This window comes from Rhinoderma darwinii, chromosome 12, assembly GCF_050947455.1.
Source record: "Rhinoderma darwinii isolate aRhiDar2 chromosome 12, aRhiDar2.hap1, whole genome shotgun sequence".
In the NCBI taxonomy this organism is placed as follows: Eukaryota; Metazoa; Chordata; class Amphibia; order Anura; family Rhinodermatidae; genus Rhinoderma; species Rhinoderma darwinii.
This window is the reverse complement of record NC_134698.1, coordinates 73,577,138-73,598,109: the sequence shown is the minus strand read 5'-3', so window position 1 is coordinate 73,598,109 and position 20,972 is coordinate 73,577,138. Positions and strand designations below refer to the sequence as shown.

Sequence of the window (20,972 nt, the reverse complement as noted above, 5' to 3'; positions counted from 1 at the left end):
CTAACAGGAGCCTTTCTTTACATGTATAACAGAATTGATACCTGCTGTTAACAATTTTTTTTTTTTTCCTTTACTATTTTATTTGTTTAATATGAAATATCTTCCCATATTACTTAGTCCCCAACCCACCCAAACAGGTACCATACCACCAAAGAAATTCTGAGGGTAACTTCTGCGATCTGACAAGAGCAGGAACTAACGGCTTAGAATGGCCACGCCTGACCGTACACTACAGACTGGACACTTTGATTTCATCAGATCCATCAAAAACGAAAGGGCAAATATAGAATTTCCTCATCTCTATCTAGCAACCAGGCACAGTGAATATAGCACAGTCCCACCCTTAGAGGAATCCTCCAGAACAATTTACATTAAAAGGGGCTGTTAAGGGCATGTTCACAAGGCTTGTTTTCAGGCGTATTTTGGTGCATAAATCGCTCGTATTACGCTTCAAAATACACTTGAAAAAATGCCTTGAAAGTCAACACCAAAAACACCTGGATTCAAAATCAGTTTTCTCAATCATATGCCAGGTGAACATACCCTTAGAACATGGCTGCTTTTTTCCAAAAACAGCCCCGCACATGTCCACAGGTCGTGTGTGATATTGCAGCTCAGGCCCATTTACTTCAATGATGCAGAGCTGTAATACCAGACACAATATGTGGACCGTTTCTAGGAGAAAGCATTCGTGTTTTTCTAATCCAGGAAAACCCTTTAACAACTCAAGTCTCAGTTCAAAGGTTATCTAATGTTTTTTTATTTTTTTCTCCTGATTTCACTTTTTTTTTTTTTCTACACATTGTAAAACCCAAATGAAAAATGTCTCTAGTTCCTGACTGGAAACCATCAACATGCAGGTTATTTGCTGTTGACATATCTTTTTGCCAAATAATTTTTTACTCTGGTTATGGCTTCTGCAAATAATCTGATCTCAATATCTCATATCTTTATTGGGTATGTATGTGGAATAGTAAGAGGAGGAATTAATTATTCATGGGATAGGTGATAAATGTTAGATGGGTGGGGGTCCCAGCAGCTTGAAATATGTTACTGCAGATAATACAACTTCTGTGTCCTTTAAGCAGTAAGAAATCCCAAGATATTCTACTAAACTGTTCAGTCTTCTTTGTGTTTTTTACTAGAGGACAACGCGTCGCCTACAAATATTTTCATAGCGTCAAGTTGATGCCGGAGAGACCTTCTATGCAGATCATTAGTGTCTCCCTGAAGCGCCACAACTGTCTGGAGAGTTTCCCCCAGAGGAGACCGTCTTGTTCCAGAGATACTAATTGCTGATACTTTTCTACCATAATATAAATCTGGATATTTTTTGTTTAACAGACTTTTTAAGATTCCTGTATCTCCCAAGGCTTTTAATTTTCCCCATAGTTCAAAACAACAACCTTAAAAGGGGTATTCCTAGAATCAACAATTATCACTTATCTTCAGCATACGCAAAAATTGTCCGATTGCTGGCGCCCCCACTGATTGCGAGAATGGGGGTCCCCTGATCCTTCTCGCTGCTCGACTGCAGTGAGGACATTGAATGGAGCGACAGTCGACCACGCGTGCCGCCGCTACATTCAAAGTTTCCGTCGATCCCATAAACATTGAATGTAGCAGCGGGTGCATGTTCAACCACTGCTCCATTCATGCTCCTCACTATGAGAGGGGGGGGGGGGGGGTTTAGGACCACCGTTCTCTATCATTGGGGTTCCCAGCGATCAGACAATTCTCACCTATTCTGTGCATAGGTGATAGTTGTAAATTCTGGGACAACCCTTTTTAACGGTCCACTTTGGAAAATATCTTTTTGTTAGAAGGTTCCCACAATAATTTGATTACATGGTGCCCTTCGGGTGGGGGTGTGTATTGGGGGGGGCACCTTGCAAAAAGTGTTCAGTTTTCCTCCAGCACCACCTGACTTGGCCATTAAAGGCACTTTTACACAGGCCAATGATGGGGCAAGCGAGCCTGCGTATGACTGCTCATTCTCGACCATTGCCCGATTCATTGGCTGATCTGCTCGTTTATGCAGGGAGACGTGCTCTGACATTATGAAAACGTATGGGGACGAACGATCCTAGTAACGATCACTCGTCCATATACTTAATTTCTCCTTATGAAAGCAGCAAACGAACGCCAATCAATGAGCTGCCTCGTTGATCGGCGCTCGTTTTTACGGCCCACAGAGCCGTGTAATATGACCTTTATTCTGGATGTTGCTCTGTCACCAAAAACATTTGCGCCACATTTGGTTTGATAAAAAGAAACATTTGCTGTGTATTGTACGGATCAAATACAATTTATTAACACAAGCGTCTATGGTTCAAAAGTATCAAGTAAAAATATATTTGGTTTGTGTATACAGTTATTCACATTTACATATGTATATCTCAGTATTGTCCCTAATGTGTGGACAGTCGTCATTACTCTGGTAACATACAGAATTAAAAAAAATATTTATTATACAGAGTCAATATTTTTGTCTTACGCTAAAGTAGCACCGTCAGAGGCGAGTGATCCCAACAGCGGTTTAATGAATAATCAAAATTGCCTCTGGATAACTTAATGCCCAACACAAAAGTTAGACCGTGGCAGATTAAACCGGCTTTTTGTAGCCTTGCAGATCAAACAAGGTTATTATTTTTTATCTGCACAGGTAATCCCGCAATCAGAATGTCGATATTAACCCCACAGTGGCCAGCAGTCACAGCATTCTATTCCTTTTGATTTAGGAGGGATGAGCAGCGTCCTGAAGCCTCTGGCACCGCTTATCTAAGGTGATGGAACAGTATGGCCGGGTTCCCACGTAGCGTAAATGCAGCGGAATTTCTGTAACAGAATTCTGTGCGGAAATTATGCAGCATTTACAGTAACCGCAAAGTGGATGGGATTTGGAACATCTCATGCCCATTCTGCGGGAAATTTTTTTTATTGCAGATAGGGATGCAAAACCTGCAACAGAAAGCCATGCGTTGCAACTTTTGCGGTGTAATCGCAGCGATTAAGTCGAAAAAAATCGCAACTTCGGGAAAAAATACATCATACTTACCCAGAACGCTTTCCTCCTTACTGCAGCCCAGCCTCCTGGGATGACGCGTCAGCCCATGTGGCCACTGCAGCCAATTACAGGCTGCAGCGTCACATGGCCTGCATCGTAGGAGGCCGGACTATGCGCAGTGAAGATGGAGGGGGTAAGTATGAGCGCTTTTTCCCACAGCAGAAAAAACGCACCACGATGTGGTGACGGAAGGTGCTGCGGGTCCCAGGTCGGATACACTGTGATTTTTACGCAGCGTATCAAATCCGTGGGAACCCGGTCTTAGGGAAGAATTTATAAGCATCTATAATAATATCCTTTATGAAATGGGCAAAACCATCAATGGTGAACCATAAAATATTAATTACTAATAAAACTGATCGATCATACATAATTTAGGGGATCACTCATGCATGGAAGTTTATTGTTCCACTTGTTAATTGTAAACAGAATAACATCAGCCGTTTTTTAAGCAATTTGCGTTTTTTTATGGCCATTTTTGGAGCTGTTTTTCTATTGAGAAAAATGCTCCAAAAATGACTCAAGAAGTGACATGCACTTCTTTTTACGAGGTGTTTTTTTTCTTAAAAACGGCCACGTAATAAACGCTCTGTCGGAACAGAACGCCGTATTTCCCTTTGAAATCAATGGGCAGATGTTTGGAGGCGTTCTGCTTAAACGGCCCTGAAAAACGGCTGAAAATCGGCCGTGTGAACATACCCTCACTATTCTGAAATGGCGTGTTTTGTAAAAAAAAAAAAAAAAGGTCTTTTGATGAGGCATTTTAGCCACACTTACAAGCTGACTTTATGCATTTAGGCCTCATGCACACAACCCTGCAGTATTTACGGTCAGTAAATACTGCACGGCCGGGCCGCGGCGTGTCACCCACATTTGCAGACCATGCTCACAGTAAAAAGTATAGGAGCACGGTCTGTAAATGCGAAAAATAGGACGTCCTATTTTTTTGCGGGTCATTTCTACGGTCCGGACACACACCCGTAAATGTACGGGATGGTGTCCGTGGCCGATATAACTGAATCTGTCAGTATTTTATCCGTAATGATGGATCCGTGATTGCAGATAAGAATTACGGTTGTGTGCACGATGCATTACTTGTGCCAGGAATGAATGTATATATGGTAATAAAATAGACTTCCTTCAGCAGTCAGTGACTATACAGAAATATAAGCTTATTGTAGGAGGGTGTCCAGGGCTGGATCCATTGCAATCACTGATCCCTGAGCTGTCTATTTATTTTTTTAGTAGGGAATTTACGCAATTCTTGCCGCACATCTATGATCTCACAAAGGGAGTATAGCTGGTGTGGTTGGCTTCCGGTTTGGTAAACTAGACCCACATAGGATTATGATCTCTATACTGCTGTGACTAAAGAAATAGCTGCCACGTACTTCAGATGATATTTATACATGATGTTCAATGATCGATTATTAATACATCGTGGAGTAGTTGCAATGTGAATAGCGCTGTATGGAGCCGGCTGAAGGCACAGGGACCCTGTAGTAATATTGTGAAATAGTCCATTTGTGAGATACGATCAGACCTGCCCTCTGCTTCAGCGCCTATTCTGCCAACATGCGGTTCATTAGCATTTAAAACGGCCGGATCTCATAAATAACTTTCAAAGGCTATGACTGCTGTTTACCAGAATACGCACCGCGTCTCATTTGCCCCCACAAATTCCTGATGTTTGTTCCAGGAATAATAAATATTTAACAAGTCTCTTTCTCCAGATTATATGTTGGGGAAACGGTAGTTAAATTTTCTGGTGTTGTAATATTTCTTGCACTCCAGCGCTGGTAAGATATTACTGTTGGTTAGCTGCGGCAGGTGCTGGAGCTGCGAAGAAAGGAAAAACAGCAATTACCTACGGCCGACATCGTGGAAATGTAAAGCTTCAGTTCTCCTTTGAAAATAAATACAAAATTGAAATCTAAAAGTTTCTATTAGTATATAAAAGTCTATATGCTTATAGAATGAGCAGCATTTACACATTACATTATCTACACTAGAAAGTGTTACATTAGAAGCTGCTGCCCTAGAGTTTACAATCTAGAGATAACCAGGATAATCGGTCTCACTGGTAACACATACCCCTGGGAAGTACTTTCTGTGAAGTCTGGTCTGTTTTCTGCTGACTCTCTCTGGATCTTTTGCAGCATCAGCCTCCTCTCGAATGCTGTCAAAGTAGGGGTGTTCAAGCAGCTGCTGACAGGTGAGCCTCTCGGAGGGGTCCATGTGCAGGCAGCCCTGTGTGTGCAGATATACTGTAGGTGAGGGGGCTGTGCTACATCTCCATTAAAAAAAAAATATTGCTTACAGCAAGAATTATCCAAGAAAAGCGCTGGCCATTAGTGAAACAATTATTCCATTTATAGCGACTTTGTGATTCTTTAAAGCAATGGAAATATGTTCCATTAGCAATAAAATTGATTGGAGAATATGAAAGGGTTATTCCATCATAGACATTTGTGGTATATCCACAGTCTACATTTCCATTTATTCTCCGCCAGGATAAGGCGGCCGCCTCATCAGCAGGACCTATTGACACAGTTCACGTCCATCACATATCCAAAGAACGAGATGGGTAATCCTTGTTTTAGGAGAATGGGTAGAGCCATGCAAATGAATAATTTTTGTCCTTGTGATCAACTATATATCCAGAACTGCTGGCTCATAGCATAGACAAAACCTTTAATTCAACCCTATAGCACAGAATTCAACAGTCACATTGAAGGGGTATTTGAAGAATTGACAATTATCACAGGATAGGTGATAATTGGGACCGCCACCGATCACGAGAACAGGGGTCCCGAACTGCTTAACTGCAGTGAGGAGGACATTGAATGGAGTGTCGGACGAGAATGCGCACAGCCGCTCCATTTAAAGTCTATGGGATGACGGCAAGAGCTAAGCACAACGCTCGGCTGTTTCTTTAAGTCCCATAGACATTGAACGGAGCTCAACTGAAGCTCTATTCAAGCTCCTTTTCACTACGGGGGGGGAGGGGGGGTGCAGTGAGGAGGATTTTGGGTTTCAGGACCCCCGTCCTCGCGATCGGTGGGGGTCCAGTAGGGGGTGAGGTAGTGATCACCCTTTGGATAGGTGATAATTGTGGATTCTGGTAATATCCCTTTAACTAGCGATCTTTTTTTTTTTTTACCTTCATTAGTCCTAAAGCATGAGATGAAATATTTGGAAATCTCTGTTCCAAGGGCTCCTGCAAATAAAAATGAGGTATCATAAGTTTGGAGCAACACCCTCTGTATAGGAATAATACTTATAATATTTAAACATTGTCTGAAGGTTTTGCTGCAGAAGGTTTGGTCCTATACGATGACCTCAAGGTGGTCATGAAACAGGTAAGACGTGGAGATCACAGACAGCCATGAGTGATGGGGAGGGAGAGATGTAAGTGCTAGTCGCCTATCACCATTACAGGCCTTCAATAATCACTCACTATACAACAATCATACAGTATATAAGGAATTCAAGGGCATTTACATATAAAGTCAAATAAACATCAGTAAATATAAGACCTTGACTCGCCCTCTTAAGCCACTTTGTTGCTATATCTGCTTATGGGAGTGCACGATGACAACCAATATATATTTCACCTCCCACATGTTCCCGGACTTTCATATGGCCTAGTTCCCATTCAACTGTTTTTGACTATATTTGTTGCTGGAAAAGCCAGGTGACCGCAAACACGGCTGCTCTTACAGTCATCCAGTTTTTCCAAAGTTTTTAAGGCCAGGATCACACATAAAGTGTCGATGCAGTTTTAGATGCAGTTTTTCTTTTTTTCAACATTGATTTTTATTGGTTTTAAACACAGAAAAACATTGTTGTACATATGCATACAAACTGTACCATCAAGAAGATGATCAAAGAACAAAATAATACCATCCAGTACAACTGAGGTAGGCAAACTGAAAACATCATCTTGGAAGGGAAGATGGGAAGGGAAGGGAAGGGATAGGGAAACAAGGAAAGTTTTCGTAAAACATTCTTATATCCTTTATTGTGCTCCACCATTATTAACCACCTCACCAATTGTAGTCAGTGTGGAAGCCCCCATTTATCTTCATCTGCCTCAACCTGGGAACATGTCAGTCCACCTTTGCCACTGAGCTTTAAACCTACTCATTCTGTTCTGACGGAGTGCAAATAATCTTTCATATACACAACGGGATGAGACCTTTTCTATAATCTCCCTCAAGGACGGGACCGAAACGGACTTCCAGTTTTTGGCCACCAATAATTTAACTGACAGACATATATGGCAAACCATGGCTCTATCTTCCGGTGAAATTATGCCCATATTTAAGGACAGAAGGGCTAGATCTGCGCTTGGTGTCAGCTGAACCCCCAACAATCTAGAAGCAAGATTGAACACTGAAACCCACACTGGAGCGATAATGGAGCATTTTAGATGCAGTTTTTCAATCAGCTTTGTAAACCAAAGTCCGAAGTGGATCCAAAAGGAAGGAAATGTATAAAGAATAGACTGATGTATCTCCTTTCTTTTGTGTCTACTCCTGAGTTAGGTTAACCCCTTCATGACTGCCATACGGCTATATACGTTCTAAATGCGGATGCCCCGTGCAGTTATCACGTATATGGACGTTGACAGCCTGGGACGGGGTTTAATGAGTGGAGTGCTGCTTAAGTGTGAGCAGCGCCGCTCTTTTATGTCTGCCGGGGATTTGAGAGCCCAGGACTAAAAATCCCAACTATAGATAGCGCAAAACCCTCTGTAGATAGCGCCACCTATGCTCCCTCTAGCATCGGAATCCCTGGCCAATGCTCTGGCCAAGGATTCCCCTCTTAGAGGGAGCCACCGCCGTCTCTCCAACCCCGCTGTAGATAGTGCCACCCCCCCCCTCCACTGTAGATAGCGCCACCTGAGCTGACTCTAGGAGCGGAATCCCCGGTGTCAGATCGCACTGGCCGGCTTCTAGACAGAGCCCCTGACGTCACTGTCCATTTGAACAGTGACAATAGTGGCCCTCTCTAAGAGCGGAATCCCCAGCCGACACTCTGGCCGGGGATTCCGCTACTGGAGAAGCCCCTGGCGTCACTATCCATATATGGACAGTGACGTCAGTGGCTACTCCTGGAGCGGAATACCCACTCTGGCAGGGGATTCTGCTTTTAGAGTTAACCCCGGACGTCACGGTCCATATATGGACAGAGACATCTGGGGCTCCCTGTAGGAGCGGAATCCCCAGCGAGGGGGGGGGGGGATGTTGCTATCTACAGGGTGGGTGGCGCTATATACAGGGGGGAAGGCGCTATATACAGGGAATGTGGTGCGGTCTACATGGGCACTGTGGCATTATATTGGCAATATCTACAGGGGACACTGGCGCTATCTACATGAGCACTGTAACATTATGTGGGCACTATCTACAAGGAGAACTGTGGCACTATGTGGGCACTGGCACTATCTATAGTGATATTGCGTCACTATCTACATGGGCACTGTGGTGTTTTCAGGGGGTTGGGACAAAAAACCCCATACGATTAAAATTCATACATTTTTTTAACGTCCATGAAAGTCAGATGGTAACTGGCGGTTAAAAACGGTCAGACGGCCGGGAAATGGATTCAAAATTTGAGACACATTGATACAAAACAGCCATGAAAAACTGACAGTTGATCCGTTGTTGACTGACATTTTTTTCACGGTCGTGTGTATATAGCCTTATAGCCCTCTTATCCGCTCACAGCGATCCAGGGTGACTGAGAGAGAAGACAACTAATTGTTACAGAGCTCTACAGTATATATATATATATATATATATATATATATATATACAGTCCTGCAAATAGATGAACACAGCACTCCACAATAACAGAAAAATCAGGCCATGTGCTCGTCACCTGGGGATGAATCAATTCCCCCTTATTTTGAAATAGAGAAAAGCATAGAACACAGAGACGGCACCAGGACTTCAAGTCAGATGGAAAGCAAAGTGGATTTATTCACCTCAGAAAAAACAGCAACGTTTCGGTTCAACAGGAACCTTTCTCAAGCCATAACAAACAGAAAATAGTGCCAAGTATATATAGGAGGTGCGTACAACAGTTAGCAATAAAACAATTAGCTGTACAATTCTCATTAAATGTATAAAACTGTGATTGAAATAGTGTATTACAAACATTGTCAATATGGTGCAATATTGGATCTTCAAACAGACATATATAGATCTCAAAATATCAGAAGCAAAGTGTACATACACCATGTAAAATGGATAATCAGTACATAATGGGATTACTCATAGAATCAGCAGGGGCCAATTATAGATTAATTTAGATCTATAAACTTACTGTTTACGATCTCTCCATATCAGCAGCGTGTAGTGTTCGCACGTCTCCATTGCGCATGCTCCAAAATGGCGTCGAACCCGGATATTGAGTCCGGTGGAACGCATCGTGCAGCGCAATCGCTACTGCGCATGCGCGGAGACGGAACTTGCGTTCCAGCCCCATTGCGCAGGCGCAGGAAGCGTAAACAGTATGTATACTATGTAGAATTTCAAGCCAATATAATACTTAGAAGAAAACGTCTTGACTAAGATCCCCCAGATAGAGAATCACTATTTATATTATAAAAGATTGCTTACGTTTGAAAAATAGAAATCCATATATTCCTCTATGCCCATTAGAGAAATGTGACTATAGTCACCAATGGGATAGAATAGAGTAGACCATATTGGAAAAAAAAATTAAATAATTTCAAACGGACATGCTGACACAATCATATGTCATAACCATATATATATTTATATCTATTATTCAAGAGATGCCAATCAATAGGGAGATAACCTATACAATATATAGTAAAGCCCTGTATCAAACTAAATGAGGTTGGATATGGATGTGTGGACATTAGATATACTACAATGCTGAAATCGATGCTGTATATGCAAATATAGGAATAGAATTTTCCAACTGGGACTCAAATGGTCCCAATAAATGGGCCTCTGCTGTTTATCAGAATCCTTCATGATGTTTGACAATTCCATGTGTTTCTAGAAAGTGAAAAAAAGAGCAAAACAAAATAAATTACAATATGATATTCACAATCACAAAATTTAGAAAAAAGGATTTTTTTAAAAACAATATATACATGAGAGAGAAATCAAGATAAGACTTCAACCTATCCATATATAGAACACAAGCTATACCAACAATGAACAACGCCCATCGTACCCCCCAACATCCGCAGGCAAGTTACCTCCTACTCTATTACATATGCGGGCCATAAGAGTATTCTATATTAAGCCCCTTAGGAGACATAGTTTCCAACTTAAAAATCCACTCTAGCTCTTTTTTCTTCAGGGCCAAACCTCTATCACCCCCACGTCTCATTTGAGGTACAGAATCAATGACTCTGAATCTCAACTGTGACAAGCTATGATTTTTCTCACAAAAGTGTCTTGATACTGGTAAATCTTGTCTTTTTGTTTTGATGTTAGATTTATGGTTTCTCATCCTGAGACGTATTTCTGTTGTGGTCTCACCCACATAATGCAAACCACAGGGGCAACTTAATAAGTAGATAACAAAGGATGAATGACATGTAAAGAAACCTTTAATTTCTGGAAACAAGTTGATTTCTGATCTTTTTTCCAAAAAAACGGATAGGAATAATATGCTACATTTTCCTAGTGGGCATCCAGGGGCATTGTTAAAATCATTGCCGTATAGCCAACTGATCAGAGTCAAGAGGGTTGTCAGCCATGAGGACAGATTATCCTCACGACTTGATCAGATGTGCAAAAAATTCTCTGATCGAGGATATCCAAATCATATCCTGAGGATAAATAGACGTAAAGTTGAAGCATTGGACAGACAGGTGCTTTTAGGTGGAAAGCCAAGTGTAGAAAGACAGGTCCGGCTACCATTTGTTTCCACTTTCTCCACATTTAGTTCCCAAATAGGAGAGATCCTGAGGAGGGACTGGCAGGTCTTGAGTAGAGCCTTTCCTGAGATTATTGAATTTCAGGAGAGACCGATGATGGCCTACAGACGAGGCAAAACGATTAAAAATAGTCTTGTGAGAGCCGACATTGGGTCGAATCGGAAGATTCAAAGATTTATAGCACCCCCTAAATTGGGTTGTTACCCCTGTCTGGGATGTAATATCTGTGATTATATGATAAAAGGGGATTCGTTTAATCATCCCCAAACTGGTAGTGTCATTAAAATTAAAGGTTTCTTTACATGTCATTCATCCTTTGTTATCTACTTATTAAGTTGCCCCTGTGGTTTGCATTATGTGGGTGAGACCACAACAGAAATACGTCTCAGGATGAGAAACCATAAATCTAACATCAAAACAAAAAGACAAGATTTACCAGTATCAAGACACTTTTGTGAGAAAAATCATAGCTTGTCACAGTTGAGATTCAGAGTCATTGATTCTGTACCTCAAATGAGACGTGGGGGTGATAGAGGTTTGGCCCTGAAGAAAAAAGAGCTAGAGTGGATTTTTAAGTTGGAAACTATGTCTCCTAAGGGGCTTAATATAGAATACTCTTATGGCCCGCATATGTAATAGAGTAGGAGGTAACTTGCCTGCGGATGTTGGGGGGTACGATGGGCGTTGTTCATTGTTGGTATAGCTTGTGTTCTATATATGGATAGGTTGAAGTCTTATCTTGATTTCTCTCTCATGTATATATTGTTTTTAAAAAAATCCTTTTTTCTAAATTTTGTGATTGTGAATATCATATTGTAATTTATTTTGTTTTGCTCTTTTTTTCACTTTCTAGAAACACATGGAATTGTCAAACATCATGAAGGATTCTGATAAACAGCAGAGGCCCATTTATTGGGACCATTTGAGTCCCAGTTGGAAAATTCTATTCCTATATTTGCATATACAGCATCGATTTCAGCATTGTAGTATATCTAATGTCCACACATCCATATCCAACCTCATTTAGTTTGATACAGGGCTTTACTATATATTGTATAGGTTATCTCCCTATTGATTGGCATCTCTTGAATAATAGATATAAATATATATATGGTTATGACATATGATTGTGTCAGCATGTCCGTTTGAAATTATTTAATTTTTTTTTCCAATATGGTCTACTCTATTCTATCCCATTGGTGACTATAGTCACATTTCTCTAATGGGCATAGAGGAATATATGGATTTCTATTTTTCAAACGTAAGCAATCTTTTATAATATAAATAGTGATTCTCTATCTGGGGGATCTTAGTCAAGACGTTTTCTTCTAAGTATTATATTGGCTTGAAATTCTACATAGTATACATACTGTTTACGCTTCCTGCGCCTGCGCAATGGGGCTGGAACGCAAGTTCCGTCTCCGCGCATGCGCAGTAGCGATTGCGCTGCACGATGCGTTCCACCGGACTCAATATCCGGGTTCGACGCCATTTTGGAGCATGCGCAATGGAGACGTGCGAACACTACACGCTGCTGATATGGAGAGATCGTAAACAGTAAGTTTATAGATCTAAATTAATCTATAATTGGCCCCTGCTGATTCTATGAGTAATCCCATTATGTACTGATTATCCATTTTACATGGTGTATGTACACTTTGCTTCTGATATTTTGAGATCTATATATGTCTGTTTGAAGATCCAATATTGCACCATATTGACAATGTTTGTAATACACTATTTCAATCACAGTTTTATACATTTAATGAGAATTGTACAGCTAATTGTTTTATTGCTAACTGTTGTACGCACCTCCTATATATACTTGGCACTATTTTCTGTTTGTTATGGCTTGAGAAAGGTTCCTGTTGAACCGAAACGTTGCTGTTTTTTCTGAGGTGAATAAATCCACTTTGCTTTCCATCTGACTTGAAGTCCTGGTGCCGTCTCTGTGTTCTATGCTTTTCTCTATATATATATATATATACACACACACACACACACACACACACATATATATATTATAGATAAATATATGTAAAAAAAAGTTGTTTTTTTTCAAATTTTTTGTGATTTGTCTGCTCATAATAAAAATTAAAAACATAGAATTAAACTAATCTAGAAAATGAAAGCCTCATAAGTCTAGTGCAAAACAAAGTAAAAATAATTGTGATATTCAAAGCCGTTATGATATTATCATTTAAAGAAGTGCATATCAAAATGGAAAATTTGACCTGGACACAGGGGCATCAATGACTTTTGGTCATGAAAGGGTTAAAAAAAACTGCACCAAAAAATGTGTGCGAGATCCTAACCTTAGGCTGAAATCACGCAGTGATTGAGATTTTAATTGATTTTTATAGCGCTGGCGGGGTACGGGTAGTCTAGTTGCACAGTCTTCCTTGATGACGACACGACTCGTCGGCCCCGCTGTACTGTATGTACTGCTGCTACTGCTTATACATAGAGTACAGCGGAGCCGGTGACATGACGACGATTCGTGTCGTCATCAAGGAAGACTGAGCAACTAGACTTCCAAGCCCCCGCCAGCGCTATTAAAATCTCATAATCAGCGTGACGGGGGACAAGAATGTATATTAGCGAGTGTATCACATACTGCAGAGACTACACTGATAATTTTCAGTCCCCACATAACCTCTGACTGCACAAAAAAAACACCATAAAAACCGCTGTGTTTGAATCCAACCTAAAGGGGTTTTGTGGGATTTTACCGTTATGGCCCATGCTGCGGTCCCTTCACGGCACAAGGCTCAATAAGATTTTGCTCTCTCAACGACCTTTATTAGAATTTCTTACCATATTTTCAGGATCCGGTATGCTGACCCCACTGAAGAACTGGTTTGTGCTAAAAACCTGTTGATGTCGAGGGATCAGATCACCTACATGGATGAAAAAGTCAGTGATGTGCGTTACCAATACCCCAATGGTCAAAGGCGTAAACCGGAAATGATTCACCTTTACTCATGTCACTTACCCAGACTTTTCCTAATCAGGTATAGCTGATCCACATCAGACCTGCCAGGCCACAGTGGAACACCTGATAGAAGCTCAGCAAAGACACACCCAATGGCCCAGACATCCACTGGGGGTCCGTACTGCGTGTCTCCCACCAGAAGTTCAGGGGCACGGTACCACCTCGTAGCCACGTAGTCTGTGTAGTAGTCACAGGGCCCGGCTGTGCATGCAAAGACAAGCTTATGTCGATTACAAAGAATAGGTGCTTATATTCACATTATGATGCAGAATATTCTAATGAACTGCAGAGAAAATACAGCAGGTGTAACTCACTTAATATTCTTGCAAATCCAAAATCACAGAGCTTGATGACAAAGTGCTTGGTAATGAGGATATTCTCTGGCTTGACATCCCGGTGAATACACTGGTGACATACAAGGTTTATCAGTTTAATGTCAATGTTATTTATTTACGGATGTCGCACTTCCCATCTGCACCTACTAAACAGCCTCCTGATCCCCAGATTATGATGGATAAGAGGGAGGGGCCCTGTATGCATAAGAGGGAGGGGCCCTGTATGCATATGAGGAAGACAGCCCCTCCCTGACATCCATCTCAGCCAATTAGAAGTGGCGTGAATGCTCACATCAGCGCATTCTGGCTTCGAGGATTTGTTCAAAAGTTTACACAGCCGGGTGTGTGCAAACTAGGAACTATAGCGAAACCTCTTTTAAACGACAACCTAAAATTGCAAATTGCAGTGAAAAATGTGTGGTCGGTCGTCTCACCAAAAGGACAATATACATAAAAAATAAGGGGAATTGAAAATCGGTCGCAGAAAATCTGGTCTAGATAAACATAATATGGTAGAGAAAAAGACTAACTGCGTGGTATAACAGTCCTGGTCATGTCCTAGTTATAGTGGTGCATGTCTTGCAGAAAAAAAACCAACACAAACTATAATAGAAAGTTATCAAACACGGATTAAGTTATACTTCGTATATGTTCTTCCAAAAGGAATGGAAAATATAAAGGAATAACTTCTACTTCTCCTCCCTGCTGAAACCACTTGAAAATCTGCATCAAAATCTGCAACAGATACGCGATGTGTGAATGCAGCCTTACAGGCAGACATTGATAAAAAGAGTTTTTAGAAGATTGTGCATGTATTAACACCTTTACTGAATTGCAATTTCAAAATAGTATATAATATATATGCACTTAAAGTGACACGGTCATGAAATTTTAAGGCTTTACACAAGGACATCTATAATATGTACATAAAGGGTCAAACTGGAAGGTGCGCAGAGAGTCCATTGTACAGCTCCCCAAACAGAGGTTTTAGGGGGTGAAGCACGCCGGGTGACATGTCGAGATGGAAACCATGTCAGTTATGGGATCTCCATCTTTTAGATGCCCTGGTTTAAAGCACCACTGCCTGGTGACCAGGATGACAGCCATGAACAATCTACACTGTACAATGTTATGCACCCGTGGCAACCGAGGGGTTAACCAGGTGACGAACAAAAGTTAGAGGAACAATTAGCTAAAATAAGAAGCCTGCAATTTCAATGATCAAAGTGGCGGGCGCGGTGTCACAGGAGAGATTAGTGCAAGAGGAGACACAAAAGTGCCGTGTAATCTGCCTAGAAATGCTAATTGGTTCTATATTTGGCCATGTCATGTCCTCAGGAGGGAGATGGTGAGGAGATCACAGGGCGACACAAGCAACGGGGCCTGTGGGTATGTAAAGTAAAGGACAACCATGACATTATATCTGCTGTGAAAACCTGGCTGCGGAACAGGATTTGGAGGGAAGATGATAGCGGTTAATTGCATGTGAAAGGCGAAAAGTCACCAATATACGGATTCCCAGAGTGCCGTCCTATAGAACAGTGATAAATACAATACACAGACATTATTCTGCTGATGTAGAATCCTTTGGTGTAGAACAGGTAACTGCATGCAGGGAAGTACCAGTAAAGCTGTGTAATTATTCATTAGGGAATCCTCTGGAGTCCCCGGAGAATAATCTTTGTCTTCCTTGTTAAACCGCCAGTCTGCAGATGAGCAAGTGGCCGTATTACTGACACACACCGTGAATGGGAACCCAACTGTGCTATTTATTCATGGTCACATTACTATATTACATTATAATTTTATATATATATATATATATATATATATATATATATATATATATATATATATATATATCTCTCTATCATGTAGGCAACAATCTTTATACTCACATTGTGCCTGTGGCAGAAATTGACTGCTTGTAATGTCTGCCAGGTAATGCTTTTCACAAGATGTTCAGGAACCCTGTGCCAAAGGGATTAAAGACAAACAAAATAAATAAATGAAAATAAATAATATAGTTAGGTAAATAGATAGACGGACCGATAGATAGCTGGACCGATAGATAGACAGCTAGACAGATGAGATAGATAGACCGATAGATAGGCACCTAGACCGATAGATAGACACCTAGACCGATAGATGGACACCTAGACCGATAGATAGAAACCTAGACCGATAGATAGAAACCTAGACCGATAGATAGATAGCTAGACCGATAGATACCTAGACCGATAGACACCTAGACCGATAGATAGAAACCTAGACCGATAGATAGATAGCTAGACCGATAGATAGATAGCTAGACCGATAGATAGATAGCTAGACCGATAGATAGATAGCTAGACCGATAGATACCTAGACCGATAGATAGATAGCTAGACCGATAGATACCTAGACCGATAGATAGATAGCTAGACCGATAGATAGATAGCTAGACCGATAGATACCTAGACCGATAGATAGAAACCTAGACCGATAGATAGATAGCTAGACCGATAGATACCTAGACCGATAGACACCTAGACCGATAGATAGAAACCTAGACCGATAGATAGAAACCTAGACCGATAGATAGATAGCTAGACCGATAGATAGATAGCTAGACCGATAGATAGATAGCTAGACCGATAGATACCTAGACCGATAGATAGATAGCTAGACCGATAGATACCTAGACCGATAGATAGATAGCTAGACCGATAGATAGATAGCTAGACCGATAGATAGATAGCTAGACCGATAGATAGATAGCTAGACCGATAGATACCTAGACCGATAGATACCTAGACCGATAGATACCTAGACCGATAGATACCTAGACCGATAGATACCTAGACCGATAGATACCTAGACCGACAGACTGTTTTAGGCCTACATGAAATAATGTAGAGCGGCTTTGTAGACCGCTTCTACCCTTCATCTTTACTGACACATCGATGAGATTTGATGCCAAGCCGCATAACAAGATTGAGAATGAACACAAAAGAATATGTAAATGACTACTAAATGGTAAATTGGACCCGGACAGCGAGATGATACAATAGCCATTCTGGTTCAGACGGTTTTAACTCATTCCTGACTCTTACCCATGTGATGAAATGAACGGCCACAGGAAAAAAAAAAAAAAAAAAAAAAAAGACAAAAGGAAGCGCTGAATTGAATTCCTTTCCCGTCATAAAACCGTGAATCTACACATAGGATGCGTTGTTAAGCAGTTGTCAATTCTAGCCTGTCCTATAAATCCTCCACACACTGGACTCCTTTCACTATTGCAAATCCCAAAGGACCTTACTATGAATTTAACCTCTCACATCCTGGATGCCGATAAGACTGCAATTACAAAAAAATAAAAAAAATAAACATAAATGCAAAGTTGTGTTTGGTTATATAAACTTCCTGAATGCAGAAAACTACGGAGCACTTTAACCACAAAAAACCCCTTACAACCAAGTAACTGTAGTAAGATCGCAAGGACAAGTTCCAGTATTTATTGGCATATGCAGAAAACCTTCTACCAGAGGCCACTTCATGTCTTTTCAAGACTGCCCTGTTTACACGGGGCGATTATCGGGGAGACAATTGTTCATAGAACGCTCATTGCCGATAATTTCCATGTGTAAACCGGGCAGCGATCAGCAGACGAACGGGCAAACGCTGAATCATCTGCTGGTCGTATCGTTTTAAAAAACTGAAATATTATCTTTGTCGGCAGCACATCTTGGTATGTAAACAGGGAGAAGCGCTGCCGACATGATAATAATGTATGGGGAGGAGCGATCAGAGTAACGAGCGCTCGTCCCCATTCATAGGTCCTTGTGACGGGAGCAAACGATCGCCGATCAACGAGCTGTCTCGTTGATCGGCGCTCGTTGCACCAGCCAACAGAAACAGGGCAGAAAAGAGCCCTTGCTATTTCCCAATGAGACCATCAGCAGAATAAATCCCATAGGTCTGCTGACAGGCTGCGGGGAAGTAATTCTGATAGATGCATATTAGGCCTTATTCAGACGAGAATATTTTACGTCCGTGTGCTGTCCATTGAAATAACGGACAGCACACGGACCCATGCAAATCAATGGCGCTATTCACACATTTGTGTTTTTTCACGCAGCATGTGTTCGTTGCGTGAAACGCACTGCACGTCCTATTCCGATCCGTTTTTTGAGGATCACGGCGCCCTTTGAAGTCTATGGGTGCGTGAAAAACACAGACAGCCCACGGAAGACATCGGTGTGCTGTCCGTGTTTGACGAATTAGTTGCTAAAGAAATGCAGAGAAAAAACCCAGAAAGCGCTTGCAGAGGAGAAACACGGACCTGAAAAACTGACACAGCGCGAAAACCACATGGAACTGAAATGCATGAAGTACGGTCCTTTTTTTGCGGACGCAAAACGGACACTTTCATCTGAATAATGCTATATATGCAATGCACTACATATTAGCTTGGGATCACCTAAGCATTGCCAAGACTAGAGATGTGTCCCGCACAAGCAGGAGAACAGCTATTCAATACAGCAGACCTGTCGTAAGCTCAAAAGCACAGACGACGTTGGCAGGCAAATATACACGCGGAGGGGACGAGTGTTGCAATTGTTTAATATGACCCAAGCCGAGCAACGAGGTTCTGCAGAATATTCCCCTCCTTATATTTGTTTGTTTTGGCGACTGTTTCCTCATATATAAGATTAGTGCGGCGTGCTTAGCAAAGTAACAAGCACTTAACCTGCACTTAGGTGTACGGTGTCTACTTACTACAAAGGGTTTTCTGGCTTTCTCCTTTTTAGAGACAGTCTGCAAAGTCTTAGATGTGACTGAATCAGATAATCTTTTAAGAACAGCATCAGATGAGGACAAACCGGTACTTGCAATATACAGAGCGTGTCTTCTGGGAAAACATGTAATTGGCGTGAAGGAAGTCAGTGTCTGCATTGTTTCTATGTAGAAATAAGGACAAGAGCAACTTAAGGCCCTTTTACATCGGCCGGCACTTGTTGATCGGCGCTCGTTTGCTCCGGTCACACGGTGCTATAAATGGGGACGAGCGGTCGTTAACCCCGATCGCTCTGAGTCGTGCCCATATATTATTATCATGTCGGCAGCGCATTTCCATGTTTACACAGGGGATGCGCTGCCGACAACAATAATCTTTTACTTTTGTTAAAACGATACAACCAGCAGATGATCCAGCGTTTGCTCGTTCATCTGCTGATCTCTGCTCTGTTTACATAGGACAATTATCGGCAACGAGCGTTCTATGGTAAAATAAAGATACTTGGGAGAATCTTGCGGTAAGTAACAGGGAGAGGGAATAAACTTCATCTGTACAAATTGCATCGTGGAGAAACGGTATCAGAAAAACGTGGCAAACCAAAAGCAGTTTTGCCATGCACACTATGGCCGCAACGTATCTGGGCACCATAATGCAGCAGAGCTAACAAGCAGCCAACGTTAGAGAAATAACGTTGTAAAGTTGCTGGACGCTTACTTAGTTACTTATAGTGTTCACAGATCCCAACGTAAAATTTAGAAAAACAGCTTTGTATGTGATTGGAGTACAACATAACCGAAGCGAAGAATTTGTACTGAAAATTATCCCAGCAAATAAATGAATCAGTATTTTTCTATAATAACCACAAGAATGCCCTGTAAATCCTTAAAACAGGAAACCAAACACGATTTTAGATTTGTACTTTAATCCGCATATAAGCAGCCAGTAGACAAGGTAGATTAAGTGTCACTCCCTAACTCCTTATCGTCCCCGTCAATAACCCTCATACTGTAAGTCAACACAACGGAGAAGCTGCTGTTTACACGAGTCCTCAATTAATCAGGTAAAGGTGAGCCCTTCATCTAATACACGACCTGCTCTGGAGATTTATCAAATATTACCATAGCACCAAGTCACCGTGCCGGACTCTGGCCAATAAATTAAAATGAAGTATCGTTTGCACAATGCTAAAAGCAAACAGAACATTTAACAGTGACAGCCGGGACTACTAATACCTTCTATCTAACCAGGGAGCGTCACAAAGTATCAGGGGTAGGAATCCAATGATTGTATCACAACAGTATTACACTGGGGTCTGAACATGGAGTTTGCCATGTGCTTGAGTTGAGTATAATGGCTTCCATTATAGCTCCCACAGCTTCGCTCCTAAATAAACGGATACATCCGCTGCCTCTATGTTACTGAACGATTAGGTTTGATGTTCAGGACTCCAGAAAAGCTGGGTGAGAATGGCAGTGGGAATGAGAACGGGAGAGGGGGAAGTCATAATGCACTCAATGAGAGTCGTATATGAGCTTAGAAGAAAGGAAGGTAGGATCCAGCGAGGTATAATGATTAAAAGGAAAACTCAGTTTCCACTTTATTGAAGATAAACGATAAAATATCGAACACTGGAAGAAGAATGCAGTACAAGGTGGTCTAAATGGCAGAAGGAGAGAGCCCACGCGTTTCGAACACGGTCCGTGTTCTTATTCATGGCTAATGCCGCGTGAATTTTCCAGTGGCAAATCCGCAGTGTCATACAGTACCAGCAAAAGAGATTTCAAGTAATCTCATCTACACGTTGCGGAATTTTTCTGCACGTAAATTGACCTACGGTGCGTATTTTAAAATCTGCAGCATGC

General features: G+C 41.5%; 1 protein-coding gene across 1 annotated transcript in view; it reads right to left on the bottom strand.

Moving 5' to 3' along the window:
* Positions 1–2,289: 2,289 nt before the first annotated feature.
* CDKL1 (cyclin dependent kinase like 1) overlaps positions 2,290–20,972 on the bottom strand; it is a 32,890-nt gene continuing 14,207 nt past the window's right edge. The window contains exons 4-10 of the mRNA XM_075844033.1: positions 16,229–16,301; positions 14,310–14,400; positions 13,996–14,196; positions 13,818–13,900; positions 6,231–6,287; positions 5,162–5,317; positions 2,290–4,906 (exon numbers count right to left, since the gene is read on the bottom strand). Coding sequence (XP_075700148.1) covers positions 4,802–4,906; positions 5,162–5,317; positions 6,231–6,287; positions 13,818–13,900; positions 13,996–14,196; positions 14,310–14,400; positions 16,229–16,301 — 766 coding nt within the window. The 3' untranslated portion in view covers positions 2,290–4,801. The remainder of the gene's footprint in view (positions 4,907–5,161; positions 5,318–6,230; positions 6,288–13,817; positions 13,901–13,995; positions 14,197–14,309; positions 14,401–16,228; positions 16,302–20,972) is intronic.